This window comes from Corvus cornix, chromosome 9 (assembly GCF_000738735.6).
Source record: "Corvus cornix cornix isolate S_Up_H32 chromosome 9, ASM73873v5, whole genome shotgun sequence".
NCBI classification, from domain to species: domain Eukaryota; kingdom Metazoa; phylum Chordata; class Aves; order Passeriformes; family Corvidae; genus Corvus; species Corvus cornix.
Genome location: NC_046339.1, coordinates 24,811,410 through 24,835,443, shown reverse-complemented (window position 1 = coordinate 24,835,443; position 24,034 = coordinate 24,811,410). Strand labels below are relative to the sequence as shown.

The 24,034-nt window shown below is 46.0% G+C and overlaps 1 protein-coding gene across 8 annotated transcripts in view; it reads left to right on the top strand.

The window, feature by feature from the left end:
* Positions 1-23,321, top strand: part of STAG1 (stromal antigen 1) — a 174,141-nt gene extending 150,820 nt beyond the window's left edge. For all 8 annotated transcript variants that reach the window (XM_039556958.1, XM_019292879.3, XM_019292877.3 and 5 more), the window contains 12 exons: positions 1,923-2,015; positions 4,558-4,732; positions 5,489-5,628; positions 7,256-7,357; positions 8,812-8,960; positions 9,948-10,076; positions 13,454-13,659; positions 15,786-15,957; positions 17,876-17,986; positions 18,817-18,931; positions 20,929-21,009; positions 21,093-23,321. In XM_039556958.1, coding sequence (XP_039412892.1) covers positions 1,923-2,015; positions 4,558-4,732; positions 5,489-5,628; positions 7,256-7,357; positions 8,812-8,960; positions 9,948-10,076; positions 13,454-13,659; positions 15,786-15,957; positions 17,876-17,986; positions 18,817-18,931; positions 20,929-21,009; positions 21,093-21,116 — 1,497 coding nt within the window. In that variant the 3' untranslated portion in view covers positions 21,117-23,321. The remainder of the gene's footprint in view (positions 1-1,922; positions 2,016-4,557; positions 4,733-5,488; positions 5,629-7,255; positions 7,358-8,811; positions 8,961-9,947; positions 10,077-13,453; positions 13,660-15,785; positions 15,958-17,875; positions 17,987-18,816; positions 18,932-20,928; positions 21,010-21,092) is intronic.
* The last annotated feature ends 713 nt before the right edge of the window (positions 23,322-24,034 follow it).

The window sequence follows — 24,034 nt, the reverse complement described above, 5'->3', positions numbered from 1 at the left end:
TTTAATTTAAAGCTAGAAGTAGCTGTGGAATTGTACACATGGGTCTTTTGAGCCCTCTGGTTTGGGTTTGGGTGGTGGCACAGCCTCCAGTCCTTGCTCTCAGCAGCTTGTTCTTCTTCCTGCCATGGAGCAGTTAAATTGCAGAGTTGTGACCCTGTGGTTTTGTCTAACAGCCAACAGGATGGTAAAATGGTTTCATATCAGCTTTTCTGAGAGCCTGGGCTGTGCACCCCAGAATGCTCAAAGACTTGGAAATCTAATTCATTTTTCTCTTCCCATTTTCTCTGTTGAAAAAAATCCCCACTCTGCAGTAGTCTGGGGTTTTCTCCAAGCTCACAAGAGTTCCAGATGGCTCCGTTGCACTGTTCAGTTGGGCTTTCTCCTGCTGTCTGTAACTTTTCAACATGAATCTCTATCATGCTGTGCTGTCAGGAGAGAGGGTAATAAATACTGTGTACCTGTCTGTTAGTCACTTTGACAGAGAGAAAAATGGGAGACACACTCATTCCCTTTTTAACCTGTAGGTGGGCATTTTCACAGGTTTTAGTTTCTCCGTTGAATTCATGAACATCTAAAGGGAAGGTAATTGTGATAGAAAGCAGAAATCATGAAAGTGATTGTAATCCCAGTGTTTAAAGGAGTAAATCAGGTGATTGTGTAACAGTGAACTGATAAGCCTGGCATCAGTCCTAGGTAGAATCTTGAAGTGGGAGATAGAAAGCACAGTTGGTACAAGGCTGAAGGGCCAAGAGCTAGGATTGGGAGAAGCACATCAATTTGTTGTTGAGAAGATGGCAGTTTTGACCGAGAAGAAAACCAATTGGAACACCAGTGTCTGTAAGACATTAATACCACATTGCATTTCAGGTGCATGCTTGGATTTAATCTAACTCATATTCAATGGCTCAAAACTGATCCATATATTAAAGAAAATGTGTAGGTGAGCAAGGCTCACACAGTGGAATCGTTTCTGATGCATTCCAGGAGAGATCTGCTCTCTGCTGAAAAAGGGGTCATTTTTATCAGTCATCTGGGAAGGCACTGAAAATGGGGGTGATATAGATCAAATGGTGAACAAAATACAATTTAAAATTTTAAAAAAGAGGCATCTTAATGCTGCCAGATGGAAGGCTTATATCCAGGATAAAAGAGGGGTGATTAGTGGCAAGTTGTGGATTAGAACAGAGCAGAGCTGTGTTACAGATTCTGTAAAGGCACAGTGGCACCAGGAGCCATGGCTGCATCATCAGAGAAAAACTGCTCAGGAACAGGAAGGTGAGGAGTGCACAGACCTTCAGTGTCCATATCAGCAAATCCCACTCACTCCACTGGAAATGGGGAGAGGTTCAGGGCTTTGGGAACACTCCGGGTGCTCGGGCACGCTGGCAGTCCTGCCTCGTGCTGTGAGCCAGCACAGGGAGAACAGATGGAGCACAAAAAGGCTCTGCAGTAAACACAGGACAACGAGAGCTCGTGGCAGGAAGCATAAGAAAAGCTAAAACCAGAACTGAGACACATGGGCTGAACAGGCAGCGTCAGTAAAACATTTCAGCAGGGAAAACACTGCATGTGCATTATGTAGGCTCTTCACAGTTGCTTGGAAGTTGTTCTGCAGGACGTTCTCTCTTCATGTGGAAGCTGATAGAGCTGTCCTGGGGGGAGGTCTGCAGAGCATGGGCCAGCCATCCTGCTGTGAATTCATCTCATTTCATTTAATTTGGGGTTCTGGTTTTCTTCTCAGTGATTGGTTCATCATCACCATAAAACCAAGGAACTGTTTGTGTGTGTGTTCTCTTTGAATAGCTTATTTCTTTCACAGCTGCTTGTTGAATGTATGAAATCATCACCATTTCTTTATTTTGCTTCCTCCTAGAAACCTCTTGTTAATTTTTATATATTTTCTTTTTTAATCTTTATTCCAGGAGGACTTGTTGGTATTGAGGAAAACTGTGAAATCCTTCCTGGCTGTCTGCCAGCAGTGTCTATCAAATGTCAACACTCCAGTCAAAGAACAGGTAAAGGAAATGTCTGTCATGCTCTTAGAAAAGTGTGAGTGTTAAATTGTAGTAAAACTCAAGACAACACTACATCAAACTTAAAGTAAAATCATCTGTGCTCCTGTCTAAATAAACCTGAACAAACAGCCCAGAAGAGCAGCTGTATTAACAGCACTTCCAAAGCACAGCTCATGGCAAATTAACTTTGGATTAACAGTAAGGAGGGATTACCTGGATGCTCAGGCTCATTTCCAGCCCTCATGACTTCAGGCATCCAACTCAGTCACCTCAAATGAAAGACTCTTCCTGTAGACACTGGATTAAAAGGTGGAAATAGGCACTTTTGGAGGGTGACTGAGACCTCAAATGGGCTGAATCCTTCTGGATTTTCTTCCATTGAATCAAAGGGTTTGTTGAAGTAATTTAGTCTGTCTCTGCAGGACACAATAGCTGGTTTGTTAGCTGAAGTTATGTGACTATACACTGATTTATGTCAATGACATTTTATTTGTCTACAAATGGCATTTCTATCAGACCCCCCCAGATTTTGCAAAGACTGTAATTAGTAACTGGCCTGTGGTTTTTTGCCTGTGGTATTTAAAAGATAATATTTCTTAAAAGGCAGTTTTATTTCTTTGAAAGATAGCTCTGCTTGGCATTTACTCTCTGTTCTGCAGTTTGCTGAATATAAACATTAAATGCTCAGAGATGTCAGTAGTTTATGCATTTCTAACAGACTTGTGTGCCATTGGCTTCCAGCAGATTTTACTTTAGTAATTGTTTTTTAATATTCAGAGTAGTTACTCCTGGCGTATTGTATTAATATTACATAATGTGAAAACACCTTCTAGCTTCATGCAAAGACCTCCCTTCCAGCTCGAGCTGGACCTGACATCCTTCCTGCCTCAGCAAGTGGCAAATGTTCCTTCCCATTCCTGCAGTGGGTTTGTTCTTGGGGTGTTTTGGCATGGGTTTGTTCTCTTCTTACAGTGGCCACAATGGTTTTTGCATTGATAATTTAAACTTTCTTTAGAAGCTCCTTTGCAGTTCCCAGTTCTGGGAAGTTTTCAAGCCTCAGCCACACAAACCCAGGCCCAACCAGGCCCAGAGAGAGCGAGTGTCCCATGCAGAGTAGGCTGGACTGGAGACTCCAGGGAGCCCTTTCAGCTGACTCTTCTATGATTTGCTCTCATTTTCTTCCTTAAAAAGTATATTTCTGTGTGTGCAGGACTGCTACTTCCTCCTTTTGTTCTACTGGATTTTTTTGAGAATTATGTGCAGGTTGGGTTGTCTCCCTACCATACTTGATCCTTACTCCAGACATTCTTTCCAGACAAAGTTGATGTCCATATCAAAGGAAGGAGAAATGTATTAAGTATTTAGAGAAACAGGACTGAAACATTTCAACTTTTCCATGAGTGTTTGAGGGAAATAAATAATCCTTTGACTGAGTCCACTGCTGCCTTTATATTGGACAGAACTCAGCATTGGCAGTGCATTACTCATCTGCTCCTTTTTGGAGGTCTGCATTAGGAAGAGCTTCAGTTCTATTGAGTATCAAGGGAGTTTAGAGCAGGTGAGATCATCACTGGAATGAATCACAGCCTTTTGGATCAAGGGGAGAAAAATCCCAGATAGCAACATTTGTTCCCAAGGTCTCAGCAGAACACAGTTTACAATGATTTGCATCTGTTCTTGCCTGAGTGTAGCTCATTCAGATTTTATAACATACCCCAAGAAATAAGGGAGCCACTGGGAAGTTCAGCACTTGGAGATTTTATTTTGGAAGTTTGTAAAGTTTTCAGAACCTGAGGAAAAAATACAGAAGCTATGATGAAAAAGGCCTCTGAAAGGTGCTGAATGTGATCAGATGCTGGCTGTGACACCCCAACAAAAGCCATTTGAGGGCAAAACAGTGTTATTGCCATGCAGGAATGAGCCCTTGGAAGAAAGGAAGGTAGTGACAACTGCCTTCTTTCCAGTCTTAGGTAATGAGGGTATGATAGTAATGAGCATAAGTAATGGACAGTTCTGCCCAGGTTGGCTTTTGTCTGGATTTGAAAGCTGTGCAGACAAACTTGGTTCTTTTTTTGCAAGAGTTGTTGATGAAATTCTGCAGGAATTTCCTTGCTGTGGCTTTTTGTCTGTATTTTTGGGGTCTGACAGTGACTCAGCTTGAATTTCCCCTCAGTATTGTTCATGTTTTCACTTGCTTGATTTTTGTTTATCAAAAGAGGTGTGTTCTTTTTACTACAAATTTGGCTGCAGGCCTTGGATCAGAGGTAGATTTAGAGTGCTTTTCGTAGAGAAGAGAAGGAAGCTTAATATGAATCATCCAGGACATGGAGAAGGTAATAACCACAGTTCCTGACCTAGGAACCAAAGGCACAGCATTCCAAATTAGAGGAAACCCTTATGGAATACTTTGCCAGTACTCGAACAAGGGAGCAGTTTAAGGAGCTGTTTAAGAATAGCAGGGGATATCTGGAAATTTGATCAATGGTATTTTATATTTTCCTTACTTGACTGTTCACTGCATTCATTCTCTTTTGCCTTTCAGGCTTTCATGCTGCTCTGTGATCTCCTGATGATTTTTAGTCACCAGCTGATGACGGGAGGTCGAGAAGGGCTCCAGCCTTTGGTGTTCAATCCAGACTCAGGCCTCCAGTCAGAACTGCTCAGTTTTGTGATGGACCATGTGTTCATTGACCAAGATGATGAAAATCAGAGCATGGGTATGTTTAACTTTTTTTCATAACAGATGCAGAAGAAAGGAGAAAATAGAATTTTCTGATCAGTTTGTTCAGATGTTTCCAGAAGTATTCCTACTTTATTTTTGGAAGGTCTTTGCTCTGAAGTTTCTTATGTAAGTTGTGGAATATGATTTTATTATATGATAACTATATTTAAGACTTTATCTATGTAGTTTATTTTTCATTCACAGAGTGAAGTCTTACATAGGGACTTAACACTTATGGCATTGCCATTCAATGTTAGTGCTCCTTACAACTGGATTTTACTTCCTGTTGTTCAGAGCCATTGATTGCACATCTGAAAATCCAAGGCATGCAGAAGTACTGGTGCTTCTAATTTTTCTTTTGTTAAATACTTACAGCTTAGTCGTGTTAATGGAGCCTCTCTGAATGTCCTGCATTTGCAAAGTTAAGCAAGAGCATTCAGCAAGTGTTCACTGTGGCCTTTCACAGGGTAAAGGAAATAAATGACTCAGTTCTGTGTGGGTTATACTCAGGATCTCCTCAGGACTATGGTCAGCAGCCTTGGTCAGTGGTGTGTCATGTTCCTAAACTTCCCTGGAAGTTTTGAAGTAGGCAGGATTCAAGAATTATCACCTTTCATTTTAGCTTCTTCTCCACCAATCCTTCTTGCTCCATGTTCAAGAATTGATTTTTTTATAAAAGCTCTCTTTTGATAAGGTTGTTTTAGAACTTAACAGTTACTTACAGACATTCTGTTGTTGATGATGCTTTCAGAGGGAGATGAAGAAGATGAAGCCAACAAAATAGAAGCTTTACATAAGAGAAGAAACCTTCTGGCTGCCTTTAGCAAGCTGATAATTTATGACATTGTGGACATGCATGCAGCAGCAGATATCTTCAAACACTATATGAAGGTACAGCTCGTGCATCCTCCTGTCCTGACTGAGCCCAGTCTGCAGTGTCAGGGCCTCTCCTGCCATCCCTGCCAGGGCTGTGGTTACAGCCCAAACTCTCCTGAGAGCTTTTTCAGCTTTATTTGATCCTTTGTAGTTCTTTCTCCTTTCTGAATGACGCCTGGCACTGAGCAGCAGCAAGCACTGACCTCACTCTCTTTGTAGCACGTGTGCTTTATTTAAGGCAGCACCAAAAGCTGGTCCTGAGGTGCTGAGTATTTCAGAGAGGCTCCACTCCACAGAGAGTTTCTTACACTGCTCCTGAGATTCATTTCTAGAATCCCCACTAAGTTACCTGTTCCATGTCGTGTTCCACTGGCAATCTCCCAGGCTTGGTGCTTGCCATGGGGCAGCAGGGTTCTTGTGAGAGGAGATTGGTTCAAACAGGACAGCAGGAAAAAACAGCTCTGTGTGCTTGTGCTGTCGGTGGGTCTGTGGTAACTGAGTATCTCTCAACTCTCACTGCTTCCACAGAGCTTTTAGGCCCAGTGAAGGTCAGAAGGACCTCAGCTGCTGCTGCCCCTGTACATGGGACTTTACCTGCCAGAACAGTCCTGCCACTGACCCCTCAGGTCCTGTCCTACCTGTCCCTGTGGGGGATTGGTCATCACAGAGGTGACAATCCAGGGGGAAGAACTGGCAGACAGAGCAGGGAGCAGGTCCTTTACTCTAGGCACTGTCTGAGATGTTGATGTGGAATGTAAAGGGTGTAACTTGGAGTTCTGCTGGTGATCAGGCACACACAGCACAATGAAGTCCCCAGGACACACTGTAGCCATCAGTCAGGGTTAGTCTTGCTTCGGGATTGTTTGCCAGAGTGGGAGTTTGAAACTGAAGCTGTCACCATGCAGGTGAGTTCCCTCCCTGCTGTTCTAGGCTGGGCTTCTCCTCTCCCCATGCCCCTCCTTCTGTTAAAACTGGGGGAGAGGGAGAGAAATTGTATTTAAATTAGTACCAAAGAAGGCAAAAGCAATATTTCAGAGGGAATGAAAATAAGTGACTGCAAATGCAGCCTGAAAGAATACTGCTGGGAAAAAAAATACTCTCAGCCTGGAATTTGTAATGCTAATACAGCTTTTATACCCAGATGGGCAGCACCATAGGCTGTGGCTTTCAGCAGCCATTCTGTTAACAGAAAGAGAATCAGCACTTCATGCTGACTCATTCCTTGCTCCACTTTCTGCCTTGAGTGAATCCCTTTCCCCTCAGTGTACAAGGAGCACACACCTCTGTGCTGGTGTTGTTCACACCTGCTTCTTGAAGGGGGTGCTGGATCAATGTCATGTTGTTGCTTAGAATTGGCAGCCATGGGTCACTTCTATCAAGGGCTTAGTTTGGGGCAGGAAATGTTCTTTTGTTTGGTTTTCAATGTATCTGTTACAAAAGATAGTAAATACAGAAGTTCCCTACCTTATCACAGGGTTCAGTTTAAGTTTTGATACTGAAACATTGCCCCCCACTCACAGCAGAAGTCTGGATTTGAGCAATTGCTGCCTTTTCAAATCAAGAATTACAAGTAATCTTTCTCTTGGGAAAACTGTAAGAAAGAGGTTTGATTTAAAGGGGGTTTTTTTCACTTTTTTTTTAGTACTACAATGACTATGGAGATATCATTAAGGAAACCCTGAGCAAAACCAGGCAAATTGATAAAATCCAGTGTGCAAAGACACTCATTCTCAGTTTGCAACAGGTAAGAGCATTGATTTTTCTGTCAGAAATGCCTCACTGTAAAAAGCCCTGGCCAGGGTTTCCTCTGGTGCCCTTTACAGGGAGGCAGAAATGCTGCACTTCCTTAGGACATGATCTTCATTTTCCTGCTCCCCAGTTCAGGCTGTCACTGCTCTTTTGTCTCCTTAATCTCTGTCTCCACAGGCCCACACTGGCAAGGGTTGGGCAGGTAAAAATGGAAGGGAGGGAGGGAAGAGCCTTGGAGGCAGTTTGGTCCAAGCCAATTGGTGGCATTTTTTTATTGACCCTGAATCAACAAGAAGAATTAGGATGGCTTTTTCTTCCTAGCTGAAGTAATGCATCTTCTTTATACTTTGTCTAAATACTGGTGAATTTTTCAAATTTCAAGCTAATTAAGTCTTCCAATACTGTTAGATATGTTTTTCCCCTGAAAAATTTGCTTTACATCAACTGTAAATTACTGCCTGGTGATGAAATCCATCAGCCAACAGCAAAAGTGCACTAAATACCACTTAGGCCCTTGAAGTACCAGCTATAGCCATTGCCCAGAGAAATCACTTCTATGAATTAGATGCTCTCAGATGAGCTGGGCCTCCCAAAATTCGTTCCTAAGGGATTTCCTGTAGCAATCTGGAAGCTGAGAGATATCTGTGCAAACCTGAGAAGAACAGATGTACTTCCAGAAGAATCAGGAGTGTCAAAGCAGCCCCTGTCTGTAAAACTTGGAGAGGAGGAAGCAGGTGCCACGGATCAGTCAGGCTGACAAAATTCCATGAAAAAAATGAGAGGAGCTCTTTGCAAGTGCCTCAGTGATAGGTAGCAGTCAGTGTGGATTTGCCAAGGAGGAATCCTGTCAAATTAAGCTGCTGTCATTAATTATATGGTAACAGAGCCTGTGGAGATGAGAGAAGCAGTTGCTGTAATGCAGCCTGATTTAATATTGTCACTGGCACTGACTGCCAGGATACTCTCAGCAACCTGTGAGGGAGATGGGGTGTAAATGGCAGTGCCAGGAGAGGTGGAACTGGGTGGAAAGGCACTGAGCCCTTCAGTACTGTGCTGAGAGGGCCTTAGGGGCAGCAGTGCTGGGCAAACAGGCAACAGTGGAGGAGCTGGAATTCAAAGCACTGCCTGATCTAATGGGTGATGGAGGTGCTTTGAGAACAGCACGAGAATGCAGGACCTGCTCGGTGGGCTGGGAGAACAACAGATGGAATTCAGGGAAGGTGGGTGCAGAATTCCACCAAAATAACTCCACACAAGTCCTAGGTGGGGGACAGCTGGCAAACAGCAGTGGGACAGAAGAAATTCTGGCAAGTGACGGGGACTCGGTTATGGCTCAGTGCAAAAAGTCATCGCAAAGGCCACTCTCAGATGGAGCAGGTTTAGAAACCAAGTTTCTCTCAATAGAAGTGTTTCCCAGCTCACAGATGTGAACCTCTGAACTCTCTGCAGCTGTTCAATGAGCTTGTTCAGGAGCAAGGTCCCAACCTGGACAGGACATCTGCCCATGTCAGTGGCATTAAGGAGCTGGCCCGGCGGTTCGCCCTCACTTTTGGCTTGGATCAGATCAAGACAAGAGAGGCCGTGGCCACACTACACAAGTGAGTGGTGGTAAATAAACCAGATTTTTATATTACTTCAGATTAAAACTCTTGTTCAGCATTCCCTTTCTAAAGGTACATAATCTCAACAGGCCATGGAATAATTATATATTCTTTTCTAGTTTAAATGGAGGGGTCTACATGTATGTAGGCAGAAAGGAAACAAACTGGCTGCTACCTAATTATTTCTTGGAATTTATTGGCATGGCTATGTTTGTTTATCTCAGGTAAAGCTTGTGTGGGTTGTGTCTAACAACTGAGGATGGTTCTTTGTTCCACACCACTGTGGATTCGGGAGGAACCAAAGGCTTTTATAAAAAGATACTCCAAAAATATTTTGGAAATCTTCTAAAGTGGGTGGAACTTTTTATGCAACTGCTGCATAGAAAAGTGTAGAAAGGTTCTGCTAAATTTAAATTATGACTTTGCCATGCCATAAAAAAGTTCAGGTGCTAAGGTTTGCTGTCTCAGAGACTCAGTCCTGGAGACCAAGACCAGCAAGTCTCGCTCAGGGTGCCCTGGGCACTGTCCCCAGGCAGGCAGGAGCCAGGGGACACTCTTGCCTTGCCTTGCTGGGTGAGGGAGGGGAGAGTGTTCTCTTTAGCCACAGATGGCAAAGCAGAACCGAGTGTGTCCCTGCTCTGGCTGCAGAGGTTGGCTCCTCTTTGATCTGACAAATTCCATGGAGCTCCTGCCCCCGGGGCTGCACCTGCTCAGTGCCCACCACTGGGCCAGTTCCTTCTTGCAGGGACTGGCCACGTGCTGATCTGCAGGGGGCCTCTCAAATCCAAGGGAACTCTACATTCCCCTTTGTCCAAGAGCAGCTGTTTGCTAGTAATGGGGAAAGACATCGTGGTGGGATCTGAGGATGCAAACAATTTCAGCACAGCTCAGATCTGGGGCAACTTGCTTGATTTTTGGGGTGGGTTTTGTTGGGTTTTTTTTTTGTTGCAAATGTCTGAACATGTTAATATTTTTGTACTGTAGAGATGGCATAGAATTTGCCTTCAAATACCAGAATCAGAAAGGACAAGACTATCCACCTCCTAACCTTGCTTTCCTCGAAGTGCTTAGTGAATTTTCTTCCAAGCTCCTGCGACAGGACAAGAAGACTGTGTAAGTGATGCTCTGTGTTCTTCCCTGGGCTCTGCTAATCCCTGCAGTGTGGGTTTCAGCTCCCTCATTGGAGGTTTCTGCAGTCTAACAGGGGCTGCAGAAAGTCCCTGTGAGGCATTTCACATACACACTTACTCATCCTTTCATGTTTTAAAGTAATTTCAAAAATGAGAAAAGGAAAATCAGACCCACTAACGAGGTGAGTTTGGGACCTCCCAGAATAATGTTGTTTAAAACTGCCCATGGGGTATTGAAAATAAAATGTGTGGTTTTAGGCTAGAAGAAATGAAGCATTAGCAGTGCAGGGAATTGACAGGCTGTCACCACTGCAGTAACAGCTGTTTCTGTCCTATATTTGCATAAATTGTAAACTTATATCTGTTGTTTCTTTCAATGTATTGGAAGAGAACTCCAGTCAAACGTCAGCCAAGCACTGTGTGCCCAGTGTGGAACTGAATTCACTGAATAACTTAGGACCAGTTAAAAAGTGCAGTTGTCAGATCTGCTGGTTTATGGTTATAGGTGTCTTTCCAGTCAACTCTGTGACCACACTGAGTGTTAGTCAGAAAGATCAACTGGAATGACCTCAACTGACTCTTCCTGTCAGACCTTGCTGTGAGGGTTTGACAGATGTTTTCTTGTGAAGACATTGCTTTTAAAGGACTTTTCTGTTAGGGCTAACAACTATGAACATGACAGCTTTATCTGTGTAATAAGAAATGCAGCTTGGTTAACTCTGTATAATTTTTAATGTGTACACACTTGAACCAATTTCACTTTTTTATTGTAGCAATAATTTCTCAATTCAGCAAACACTGAGGACAAATAGTTAAACGAGCTGGGGAATGGAATGATCCAGTTGGGCTGTCTTGGCACCCTGTTTGTGCATCTGCTCTTCATTGTTATATCCTGGAATCTTGTCAGCCTCTCTCCTGTTCTTCAGGACAGGACTTAAGGATAACAGGATTTTATGGCTTGTCTTCCTAGCTGAACTGTAGATTCTCCTGCATGGTGGTCTAGGTGCCACTGGCCTGTTTCCTATTGAATTTAGTGAAGTTTAGCCTTTCTGTAGAGTCATCCCTTCCACAAGTTCCAGTGTGAGATTTAAAGTTACATCATGCTGTCCCTGCCAGCTTCTGTTAACCTGAGCCTCTGAGTGAAATTCAGTTCTTTGGGACATTTTGTTCCTTCACCTTCCATGCTGCCATTTAAATTCTTTCTCAAAGGTTCCCCTGCCCACATACACAACCAGTGGCTGCTCCTGCAGGCCTGTAAGGGTTGCTGTGGTGGAATATCTGTACCTGAGTATTGACCTCAGCTGAATCTGAAGATCATGAAAAGAAATAGGTCTGTTAGGGCCTGATTTATCTGATCTGTGCCAGACTGCTGTGTTGGGATGAGTTCAGCCCTGCCCCAGACCCCCCAGGCTGTAGTGACCACGAGGAGGGTCAGCACAACTTGCTGACACGTAAGGATTCCGTGGAGGTGGCTCCACTTCTGCCCAGAGTGCTCCACTGGCAGAACAGGACTGGGATGCTGCATTTGCCCTTCTCTGTAGCTCCTCCAATCCACAGGGACCTCTCCCCCTCCATAGGGGCTGCCTGTGTGCAGGAAGGTCCATGACCACCATCTGCTGGAGAAGTCCCATGTTCAGGATCACTTCCCTCCCTCCCTGCCCAGGGGCCCTCCCCAAACTCAGCAATGGACTCTTGTGTGCAGCCAGCAGTGCTCTGGAGCCCTCACAGTCTCAGGAGCACGTGGCTGCCTGGCTGCCCAGGTTCTCCAGCTTGGCTTCCCTGCCTCAACCCCCAAACCATCCACCCCAGAGCCTGCAGGTGTCAGGGCCTTGCTCCAGAACACCCTCCCCAGCAGGGTCCAGCACATGCTGCTGTTCCATGGGGCTCCTCCTTCCTTCTGCTGGGCTCCTGGCTTTTTTCTCTGGGGTGAGAAAAGGGAGAAGCTTCCAGTTTGGGAGTGAAGCAGCAACACTGATTTAATTTCGTTTTCCTAGCCTGTTAATCTGGCTGCTCATTTTATGAGTAACCTTCAGCACTGGTGATAGCCATTTATGGATTTATTCAAATCTATGGATTTCACATAAAACTGTTCATGTAAGGTGCCAGACTCATACAGCTGGAGAAAAAAAATTGTACTAACACTCTGTTACAAACCCACAAGGCAGATAGAGGCAGAGAAATCCTGAGGAGCTGATGTAGGACAGAATAGAGGTGATCGTCCTTGGAGGCACTTATTTCAATTTATTTCTCTCAAAGACACTGCTGGCTTAGACTGGACACTGGCTAGTGGGTGTCAGATGAGGCAGAGGCTCAGCATGGTGTTCTCACTTCAGGAAATTCAGAGTTGGTAAGAACTGTCAGTGTGAAGCTCCCCCAAAATGCTGAGCAAAAGATGTCTCAATTTCGGCATCCGGGCAGTAAAGAACTCCCAAGTGATGTCATTTTCCTCCTTCACAATTTGGCCATAAACATGCAAACTGGTTCTGTAAATACAAACTGGAGGCAGAAAAACTTCTTACTTTCCAAGACTCTTCTGCAGGTAGATTCTCTAAAGCCATGAAGCACTCAGGTGGCACGGTTGGGTACTGTAAAATAGAGAATACACCAAGAATTTCCCATTAGTGCGAGCTTTGGGAGTTAGTATGCACATGAAAAGGGGAAGGAGGAAGCATTCACAATATTCAGTAAAACAGTAGACAGGAACCTGCTGTTTCTTGAACAAAGTTATGCCATTCATTGACTCAAAAAATGATGAGATTGTAACCCTGGCATGAGCAGGGTGGCTCCTGGGCCTGTTCTGGAGCTGGGCTGTGTAACAACTCCGAGCTGCCATGAGCTGACAGGGAAATGCCTTTCCATGTGGAATATGTGGAGTTGACTCCCAGTGCTGGCAACGTGGCAAGGGTGGTATTAAAGGGAATTGTGGCTGAGGGGTGCAGGAAGTGATGCTGAAGTACCTGAGTTCTCTTACCAAACTTCTGAATGTTTGGCTCTGCAGCCTGAAACTCATTAGAATCACATTTATGTAGATTTGCACGTTCATTTTCGAGATTACTTCTAATTCCATAGTTAAATAATCAATGGAAAAAGAAAACAGTTCCTGTGCCCTCCAGAGCAGGAGGGAGTTGTTGGTTCCTCCTTTGAGTTAACACATGTGCACTGCACTTCTCATGGCACTGGACCAGGTCTTCAGATTTTTTAATGGAAAAACAAATGCTTGCATTTGGCTCACCCATCCCTCGGGTTCCAGGATGCCAGAGGACATCCTCCTGCATCCTCACAGCACTGGCTCTCACACAGTGGCCACATCCAGGTGTCGGTAGGGCCTGCACCTCTGTACCCCCTGTCTCTCCTCTCCAGGCACACCTACTTGGAGAAGTTCCTGACAGAGCAGATGATGGAGAGGAGAGAGGACGTTTGGCTGCCGCTGATCTCGTACCGGAACTCGCTGGTGACGGGCGGCGAGGACGACAGGATGTCCGTCAACAGCGGCAGCAGCAGCAGCAAGGCCTCCTCCGTCAGGAACAAGAAGGGCCGACCCCCCCTCCACAAAAAGAGAGTGGAAGGTTGGTGTGGGCACAGGGCTTTGGTGTTCTGGACACTCAGGAGAGGGGGGTTTAGCAGCTCATGCAGGAATACGGGGATACGTTCTGGATGTGGCAGAACCAAGGCATCTGTTCTGCAGGTTCTGTGAGACCTGGGCGTGTCTTTAGAGGAAACACCACCACAACCCGCTGTTCTTGTTTGTCTTGACCAAAACTGGCAATCAGAACTGTTAAAAGCTCTTACTGCTGCTGGAAGAGGCATTTGTGGAGTTACCTGCTCTTTGTCACTGCTGGGTTTCTGCCTGTGCTTCCCTCTGGGCAGTTGTTAATTCTCAGGGGTTTGGAGCAGATTCCAGGCAGAAATTCTGGTAACAGATCTCTGGTGTTGCAGGGCCACTGGGGAACACTAAAAAGACACCATTTTTGTTTAAAATAGTTCTGGTATCTGGTGTTGTCTGTGTTTACTCGTTCTGGGACCTCAGATGTGTTCATCAGGAATCTGGCTGTGATAGCAAATTTCTTACAAGGCTGTATCTGTTCCTGGTCAGCCTGTGTGATGTAGTGGGGACTTTTGGTTGCTGGTCCACTATAGAGTAGGTGTGAGTGGGATCTTAAACTTCAGGGGTTTTTCCAAGGTCAGTATCTATGACAGTAACCCCTCAGTAAGGAATCTAGTGCCAATTTCCCTGAATATACAGCAATTTCACAAAATACTCCTCCAGAGTTTGCCCATACAGCCAGGTCCATTCTCCACTGCGCCAAATCCTTTGGTTTCTCACAGCCAGCCTCGAGTGTAGCTACATAAAATATGGCTTCTTTCTTCAGGCACTGTTTTTCTTCTTTCAGGATGCCAAGATTTTCAGAGTTCTGCTACTGAGGTTTTCTTCTTCCCTCTTGTTGCCATTTTCATTCTGTCCTACTGTATTTTACCAATGTCCTTTTTTTTACCCTGGGAAGTGTAGAACCATCTTTTCTTCCCAGTAAGGCAAATCTTAGGCTTAAGATGTAATTTTTAGCCTTTGTTTACCTCATACTCTTTTGTGTCACCCTCTTTCAGCAATCACTAGAAGGGAGAATTGATTTCCAACACTTTCCATTTGAGAATCTCCTTTTTTTGGTTTATTTAATTTCCACTCTAAAGGATGTAGAACAGGAGAAAGGTCACTGCAGAAATTACTGTGGCATCAAAGAACCACATCCAGTCCCCTCTGGTTCCTTTCTCACCTCAATCCAGCACAGACTGGCTTGAAGAACATTCCCTGTTGCTTCTGAGATGAAATGTGCTCTGTGCCATTTCTTCACGATGCCTTAAGGAAATTGACAGGTTTTTAAAAAATAATTCCTAACATAAAAACGATTCAAAGGTAAATTTGAGAATAAATAGGCAGCTTTTTAGACAACATTTATGCCTAAAGGATAAATGCCTAAAAGGCAAAGGAAGAATGAACAGATCCATGGAGATCCCCATCTACTTTCTCACCACACATTTCCTGTTAGTAAATCTGTGGTCTTGTCATGCCTGTTGTCATCTCCTGTCTTTCACTCCAGCAACTGAATTTTTTTTCTACATGTTTCTGGCTGCACACTTCCTGCTCTAACCCATTCTCAAGTCCTCCCTCTTCCCTACTCTTTGCTTGAGCAAAGCTTCCCAACATAAGCACAGGATCCCACCTAGACCTTCAGTCATCTTTACATTATTATCACTGAGTGAAGCATCCCCTCCCTGCTCCACTCCAGTGGTTCTGACAGTTCTAAAGATCTGGACTGACTGGATTTGGGGTTTGTGCTCCACCTGCTCTTAGTGTGTAGCTGTATCTTGGTTGCTGTAGGTGCATGAGATTAACAGTTTCAGATTGTCAACTCAGGAATTGGGAATTACCTTGGTTGTTTATGTTGGAGATACCCAGCAGCTGAGGCCGTGCTGCAGTATGACTTTGTTTGCAATGGGGTTTGTGTTTGTTCACTTGAAATTGTTGTTGTTGCTGGAAATAGCTGGTGGCAATACTTAAAAGAACAGAACCTAAAAGTAGAGCTGAAAATCTTCTCACTCCAAGCATTTATCCAGGTGATCCCTTGGTGCACACCTGTTTGAATGCTGCCCTGCATGTGGTCAGAAATTAGCAGTGATTTCAGTGTTCTCTCTCTAGATGAGAGCCTGGAAGGCTCCTGGCTGAACAGGAATGAGAACATCCATACTCCAGGGACACTGCAGACACCTCAGCTCACCTCCACTGTCCTGAGAGAGAACACCAGACAAATGGGAGAGCAGATCCAGGAGCATGAGTCGGAGCAGGGATCTGAACAGGATTTTTTACACAAGTAAGTGTTGGAATTTCAGTATCAAATACAGTCATCCAGGCAAAGGAATTGCTTGTGGTTTATACTGATACTCTTAGCCTGTGGCTCCAGAGATGCAGTGTTGATTTGCAAAGCCACCTGGAAATGCCTTGACTATAGCTCAGCAATACTTGGAGTATCTTTAGGTCCCAGGAAAAATACGTTGCAATGAAATAATAGTAGAAATTCCTTATGTTAAAACTATCTCATAGCATAGCCATGCAGTTCTGGTTAAATCCTCCTGGTGCTTGTGTCCAGGCTGGCTGGACCTGTTTCTTTAGAAGACCTGTAGATACTCTCTTTTCTTTCCCCTTGCCCCATGTCAGAGTTAAGGTTCTGCAGACACCCTGATCGATTTTTTCTAAATTAACTCTGCAATCCCATTCCAGCTGCTGAGCTAGTAGTTCCTGATTTGGGGTAATTTTCCGAAATGATTTTTTTTTTTTTGTCCCTTTGCTCCCATTTTATCACCTCCATTTAGAGGGAAAAGGTTGGTTATTTTCTGTCAGTGGTTGCATGGCCGTGGGTGCTGGCAGGATGCAGCAGGTGAGCACGGGCTGGGTGCTGGGCACAGCAGCACAGCCCAGGCAGGCCCAGGTCACATCTTCCCAGAGCATCTTTCCTCCTTTGCCCCATGGCTACAGAGGGCTGCACTCAAGGCTCCTACTTGCCTTTCTGAGGGCTTTACCTCCCATCTCCTACCTCCCCAGCTGTGGCCATAACTTCCAGGTGATGAGGAAGATGTTGAGGCTTTCAGTTTCTCCTTAAGAATTTTCTACTCTGCAGTAAAACCAGACTAAACTTGATGGAGCAGAACTTCTTTCAGTCCCTCTCTGATCTCACCATTGGCCCAGCTCAGTCTCTGTGACCATTCCATTACTCTGGAAGTGGGACAGCTTCCCAGTGCTGTGGTCTCCTCCCAAGCCTGATGAGCAGGTGTTGCCTTAAGCTCTGGGAGACCCTTCCCTGTTCCTGGGGGAGATGAGCAGGCTCTTGCCCAGCACCTGAGCCCCCTTGTCCTGTCTCAGGCGGTGCTGTGACCACAGAACTGTGAGCCTGGGCAAGAGAGCACATCTCTCCTCTCTGCTCCTTTGCAAGAGTGGGATTCCCAGTGTGAACTGACAGTGGGGAATGGGAATCCTTCCCATTCAGCCCTGGTTGGCTGTCACATTTCCTCCAGGTCAGCTTAGGAGAGCTAACACCTGCCACTACTACAGAGCTGCTGAACTGACCGGTTAATCATGTTCAGGTTTGGTTCTAGGCTGTTTTCCTGTAGGTTGTCCCAGTTTATCCTGTCTGTCTTATTTGGGTGCAAGGGTGCATAGTACAATAAAACCTGGTGCTGCTGCAGAAGAGCTGCACAGAGTTTGCTGCTGTTTCCTTGTGCTGCACTGCACAAATCGTAGCAGAGGCACTGCTGGCTGGTGGGATCAGCAGTGCAGCCTGGAACGTATTTACACGTGGGTGAGGTACTGGCCCTGAAGTTGATGAGGGTATTTGTGTGAAAACCATTTGGTTTTCATGTTGTGTGACATTTTTGTCAGTTACTAATTTGGATCTATTCTTGCTCATATTTTGCCTCATCTGACACAGTGAAGTGCTATTTAATAACAAATTTTAGAGGTGCTCCCACTCCAGGTGCCTGCCCCTCATGGGGGAGCACAGTCAGTGTTTCCATACCTGCTTTTATTGCAACAGTTAATTGATTTTTTTGTGCACATACAGTGAGAGGAGACAGACTGTGGAAGGGAATCCAGAAGATGTGTACAATGATGGATGGGATTTAATTATCCTAATCTGAAGCATGGCCAGACACAGAACTTGGAGACAGAAACTGCCCCAAAATAGGCAGCTCAGAACTGTTACTGCTGTCAGTCCTAACTTGCTCCCTGTGTGTCAGTCCCCAGATGCAGATCTCGTGGCTGGGCCAGCAGAAGCTGGAGGATCTCAATCGAAAGGACAGGACAGGAATGAACTACATGAAAGGCAGAAGTGGCGTAAGGCACGCAGTGTAAGTGCTCACAGCCTGCTGCCCTCAGCAGAACCGTGTGCAGGACACCACAGGGAAATGTTCCCGTTCCTGCTGGGTGCCAGTCACTGCTGTGCCATCTCACCCTTGTGGGGAAGGCAGAGGGACAGTTTGTAGGGCTGGGGTGAATCCAGCCCAGCACTGCCGTTCTCTCACCATGGCCAGGCACCAGGCCCAGTGACAGGGTGCAGTTCCCCGTTCCTCTGCCCCAGCCTGCAGCTGTTTCCATGTCAGAGGGGTTCCATGATTTGTGTGCTCTGTAATTCCCTGTGAGCTCTGCCCACGAGGCTGTTCCTGTGTCTGCACTCTCCATCCTCTTTTGCCAAGGTGTCCCCCTGAGCAGGAATGGAGGGGACACACGTGGGTGAACACTGGGGCACCACACGCTCTGTGCTGATCCCACCGAGTCCTTCAGCACAGCTGGAATCCTTACAGCCTTTGGAACTGGGCTTGAAGGCACTGCCAGAGTCCCAGGGCTTTACCAGTGATCCTGGCAAACAGTGTCACTCCTCCTTGGTAAAAGGGCAGGCAAACACAAGAGGAGTTACTGCCCTGTTCTTGTTGGGGACAGCTTTAATTGCTGGTCATAGTGCTGTCAGTGGGACTTGCTGCTTTAGCCTGGGCCAGGGCTTGGGGGCTTTACATATGATTTTCCTCCTGTTGGTATTGCAGAGAGCCTGCTGGCTTTACCCTCAGCATCAGGGTTTGGGTGAAGGCACTAAATGACAGGATTTGAGCATTCTTTTTAATGACAAAGTTCAGGGTTGGGAAATTTTTCTGCCTGCAAATGACTCTCTCTTTATTTAAATCAGACGAGGTCTAATGGAAGATGACGCTGAGCCCATCTTTGAAGATGTAATGATGTCCTCACGAGGCCAGCTAGAGGACATGAATGAAGAATTTGAGGACACAATGGTCATTGATCTGGTCAGTAAATCTTATGAATGGCAAGTTTAAAACAGTTGAAAGCTAATTTAAAAGGAATTTTAGAAGTGTAAACAAACATTTCTGAAATTTTGAACCTGACTTCCAGTTGTCTGAATGGAAGAGTGGAAATTATGTGAGTACTCCCCAGAGCCTCCAGCTGCAGGCTGGGGCCCAGTGGGTTTGTTCCACAGCCGCACAGGGAGCATTGCTTAGTGCTCCTTCTCCCTAAGGTTGTCTCTTGGGCAGCAGCAGGTGCTGGCAGCACCACCACACACCTGGGACTTGCCAGCCTGCAAGGATCAGGTTATGAGTTACAGGCTGTGCTGACATGGCTCTGTGCAGCCCCAATGCCAGACTGCCACAGCCAAGGGGTCCCTCTCTTTCCCTCTCCTGGTTGGTTTGATTTTGAGGAGCTGGGCTGGGCAGGGGATCCTCACTCGAGGTCTCAGTAGGTCACAGCCAGAGTCCTGCTGGCACAGCTGGAGGGAGCGCAGGCACTGCTGGGTGGGTGGGAGTTCCTTAAACAGGAATTGCTCCCAAACAGGTCCCATCATCAACCACAGCCTCAGTCCCTTCCAGTACTGCACTGACTGCTGGGAGAAGTCCCTTGCAGCACTTACAGCCTTACCTGGCCTCCCCTCTGGAATGACTGCTCCCTTGTAAAATGGATAAACGAACAGTTTGCTTTACACACCTCACCATTTTTATGTCTTTCTGTTTCTCCTTTCACATCCAAACAACAAGCCCTAGCTTATATTAGGACTGGGCTACAGTGTCTTGGAAAGACAATTTAATTGATGATTCACTTGCAGCTGCTGCATACTGAGGTTATTGCCAGCACTCATGTGATTGCCAAGTAAGTAACATCCAAGGCAAGGAAAGGAAGGAATTGATCAAGCCAGTGCAGCTCACATTTACTCTTGTGCTCCTGGAGAAGGACACCACCGAGGGTTTAAGCCTCAGAAATACTTCCAATATCTTCAGTACCCTTTTTGTTGGTAAATCCATTTCTGACCATGCCAGAGCTCAAGTTTCACTATGAACTTAAAGCATGAAGACAATTAAGAGGGAGTTTCTGTGCAGTCTGGCCTACAGTCCCAATACAGAAACATCCTTAAGTCAGCAAAAACCTTGGGCAAGTCCTTAACGATGAGCACAGAGTTAGAATCCACCAGCTTTTACCCCATTCCTTCAGTAACAAAGCATCGAGGGAGTGCTGTCCTGTGTCAGGGCCTGCCTTTGCCCCAGAGGTTTTGTGCACCGGCAGGGAAGGTGGGGGGCAGGCGTAGGTGGCCCTGTGGCCAGGAGGGCTCCCTGTGGCCAGGAGGGCTCCCTGTGGCCGGCAGGGCTCCCTGTGGCCAGGAGGGCTCCCTGTGGCCGGCAGGGCTCCCTGTGGCCGGCAGGGCTCTCTGTGGCCGGCAGGGCTCCCTGTGGCCGGCAGGGCTCCCTGTGGCTGGCAGGGCTCCCTGTGGCCAGGAGGGCTCCCTGTGGCCAGGAGGGCTCCCTGTGGCCAGGAGGGCTCTCTGTGGCCGGCAGGGCTCCCTGTGGCCGGCAGGGCTCCCTGTGGCCAGGAGGGCTCCCTGTGGCCAGCAGGGCTCCCTGTGGCCAGGAGGGCTCCCTGTGGCCGGCAGGGCTCCCTGTGGCCGGCAGGGCTCCCTGTGGCCAGGAGGGCTCCCTGTGGCCAGCAGGGCTCCCTGTGGCCGGCAGGGCTCCCTGTGGCCGGCAGGGCTCCCTGTGGCCAGGAGGGCTCCCTGTGGCCAGGAGGGCTCCCTGTGGCCGGCAGGGCTCCCTGTGGCCAGCAGGGCTCCCTGTGGCCAGCAGGGCTCCCTGTGGCCGGCAGGGCTCCCTGTGGCCAGGAGGGCTCTCTGTGGCCAGGAGGGCTCTCTGTGGCCAGGAGGGCTCCCTGTGGCCGGCAGGGCTCCCTGTGGCCAGGAGGGCTCCCTGTGGCCGGCAGGGCTCCCTGTGGCCCGTGCTGTTCCAACTCCCGTGTGTTGCAGCCGCCGTCGCGGAACCGGCGCGAGCGCGCGGAGCTGCGGCCGGACTTCTTCGACTCGGCGGCGATCATCGAGGACGACTCAGTAAGGCCTGGCTTGTTCTGCTTGCTTTGAGCTCTGCTCTTGTCCCACCTCGTGTAACCGCTCTCTTTTCCCCCCTTTTCCAGGGATTTGGCATGCCCATGTTCTGAAGTCTGGCGAAGATCTTTTACAAACTTGGAACTCTATTGTTTAGAGCTAGAGGCCTATATACTGTGATAGCTTGTATGAAAACCACATTTTTGATGTGATACGGTTTGATTTTTAACCAAATGATTGAGGTCAACCCCTTGGTGTAGTGACGGAGAGAAGAGGAGCTTCTTAATGACACACGGGAATGTTGGCCAATCCAGTCACCTCAGAAGGGCTGACCTAAAAAATCATTTGTATCCCTGTTCTTGACTGTCCTAATACAGATTTTTTTTTCCTGGATGAGGAGGAAGTTTTAAATTGTTAAGACAGCCGTCAAAATAAACACTGTTCTACATATGTTTTCTGAAAACAACATTGAGTGAAAACAGAACTTTTTAACTTTATTTTTCTGCTGTACAATTTAAAACAGTTTTAACATTTGCCTTTTTATGTTTTCAAAGCTAGCCATTTTTATTAAACCTATGCCTATCAGCCACTGACTAGCAAGGCTGCTGTAAGCAGGTTGTTCTGGCTACGGAAAAGTGTTTTGGAACACACTGGATTTGATTAACATTATGGTACGCTTATGTTCTCTCATAGGCATGGAGAAGAACACTCTCAGAGAAGAGGTTAGAATTCTAATGACGTGCATCTCTGCCAAAAAATTTCAGATTCTGATATGATAAACCCAGATTTTATACTCTTGAGAAGATTTATTTTTATTTATAATGGGACATAAAGTAAGAGATGTCCATGAAGCCACTTTTCCAACAGATGCTGTGTAACATTCATTTTATATAGCACATGGGGACACAAAAACAGTAAATTTTCTATTGGTACTTGCTCTGTGCATTTTTAGCAACTTATACCAGCAAATAAAGTATTCTCAGTAAAACACACAAACGGTTCTCAAGTAATCACTTTGCTGTTTTTACTACCTACTTCAAGCCTGCCAACACAAGGTACATAAACAGCAACTTTCCTATTAAAAAAAAAAATAGTTCAAGGGTGGGGGAAAGGATCACTTTAGCATACTAAAAGTAATTTTAACTGTACCATAAAACAGAGTCTACTTTCCATGCCGTAAATACCCTTTTCCGCTATTTTTGTAAATTAATTTTGCCAGTTAGAAGTACTGTATGTGCTGCATAGAAATTTGTGCTTAGATGGTGAAGTTCTTAAGCTTACAATGGAATACAGCTACATTTTCAGTGTTAACTGTGCATATTGAGAGTAATTCTTTGGAAAAAAACACGATTTTTCAAAAAAGCTAAAAACATCCAAAAAAATTCCAAAAAAACCCCAAAACATTCATTGTACTAAGATATTTTTCAATGTCTTCAATAATTTGGAATTTCATTATGCTTCAATTTTATGACTCGACGTAGTAGCTGCTCCTTACCCAGCCTGGCCTGGCACCAGCAGTGCTGGCCCTCCACAGCTCCAGATCTCCAACAATTGGCCCCAAAACCTTTATCTTTCTGCACTCAGTAGCAGTTGAGATACAAAGCAGACTGACCCACTTGGAGCACAGCAGTTTCAGAGGTGCTTTAGTTTTAGCAACTGCAGAATAATCACGGAGCTTTTTTTCTGTTTCGAGCTTCCTGGACACCAACCCAACCCCTCAGTGCCCAGCACGGGCAGGGAAAGAGCCCAAATTCACCCAGCCCAGCACCTCGCCCCGCTGAGCTTGGCTCTCACAACATGTGCAGTTCTCAGACACGGTTGCCAAAAATGTTTGACCAGGTAATTCAGCCATTCCTCGGTGTGGGTTGGGGATGTATTGGTCCCAAGAAGTAGCTGGAACTTTATAAACCCCGCTACCTCCCTCTGTGCACCCCCACGGCCTGGGGGCAGGAACGGCTGCAGGACCTGTCCCAGGCTCACTCTGTGAGCATGGTGGCACAACAGATGCTGCCCAGTTTGAGTCAGAGTCTCAGACAAACCTTGTGCTTCACAGTCCTCTGTGTGGAAAACTGATTCCTAATTTAACATTGTAGAATACTGTATAACAAACATTTATTATCATGGTACCTGCAATGGGTCTCCAGTTCAGTTTGCAGTCAATAGGTTTTTGTATTATGAGTGTCTCCTTGATTGGTTTTGCTAGTACTTCTGTAAATTGTACATTTACAATATGAGGTTTTTTTTTTTCCTTTTGTACAATTTAAAACTGATGCTTCACCTTTCATTTAATAAACTATACAAAATCATGAGTATGATGAGCACCCTCTTCACTATAGTTTTCTTTTAAGTGCTTGTTTGGACCATCACATCTTGTCATCCCATTTATTACTAGGAATTCAAGGAATTATCAAAGGCAAGACAGGTAGCTTTCATGTAGTCCAGGCTTCACAACCAGACCTGTACCCCACTCCCTTACCCACTCAGCTTCAAGAGTGATGGAAACCCTCTCTGGGCTTCTTTCTCCCCTCCATCCTGGTAGGTTTGGTTGTGGGGGGCGGGGGGGGTTAATGTGAGATTGCTGTAAATCTGGGAAGGCCCCACACCAGGTGCAAGAGCTGCACTGCTAAAACTAACAGTTTCTTGAACTGCCATGAGGTTGAAGAATTTCTCTCTTCTGCCCTATGCATCTGAAGTGACCTGGAGGCTTTGGGAAGAAACTGCCATGGGAAAGGCTTGAAAGCTCTAACAATCAGCTGGGCTAAATGAAGTTTTACTGAAACAAAATGTCCGCATGACTCCCATGTCTCAGGGAGCAAGGTGCTATTTTTGTCCAACCCATGAATGATTTCATCTCTGTAGTGCTAAAGAAAACTGACTGGTTTATCACCTGGCCCACTTCCTAAGGAAAAATCACTGGAGTCAGGAAAAGGAACAAGATGGCAGCAGCTGAGGCTCAGGGATGATTCAAAGTCTCAGCTACTCCCAAGACAGAGCCTGGAAGTTCAGTCTCCAAGTGCTTGTAAGTTATGGC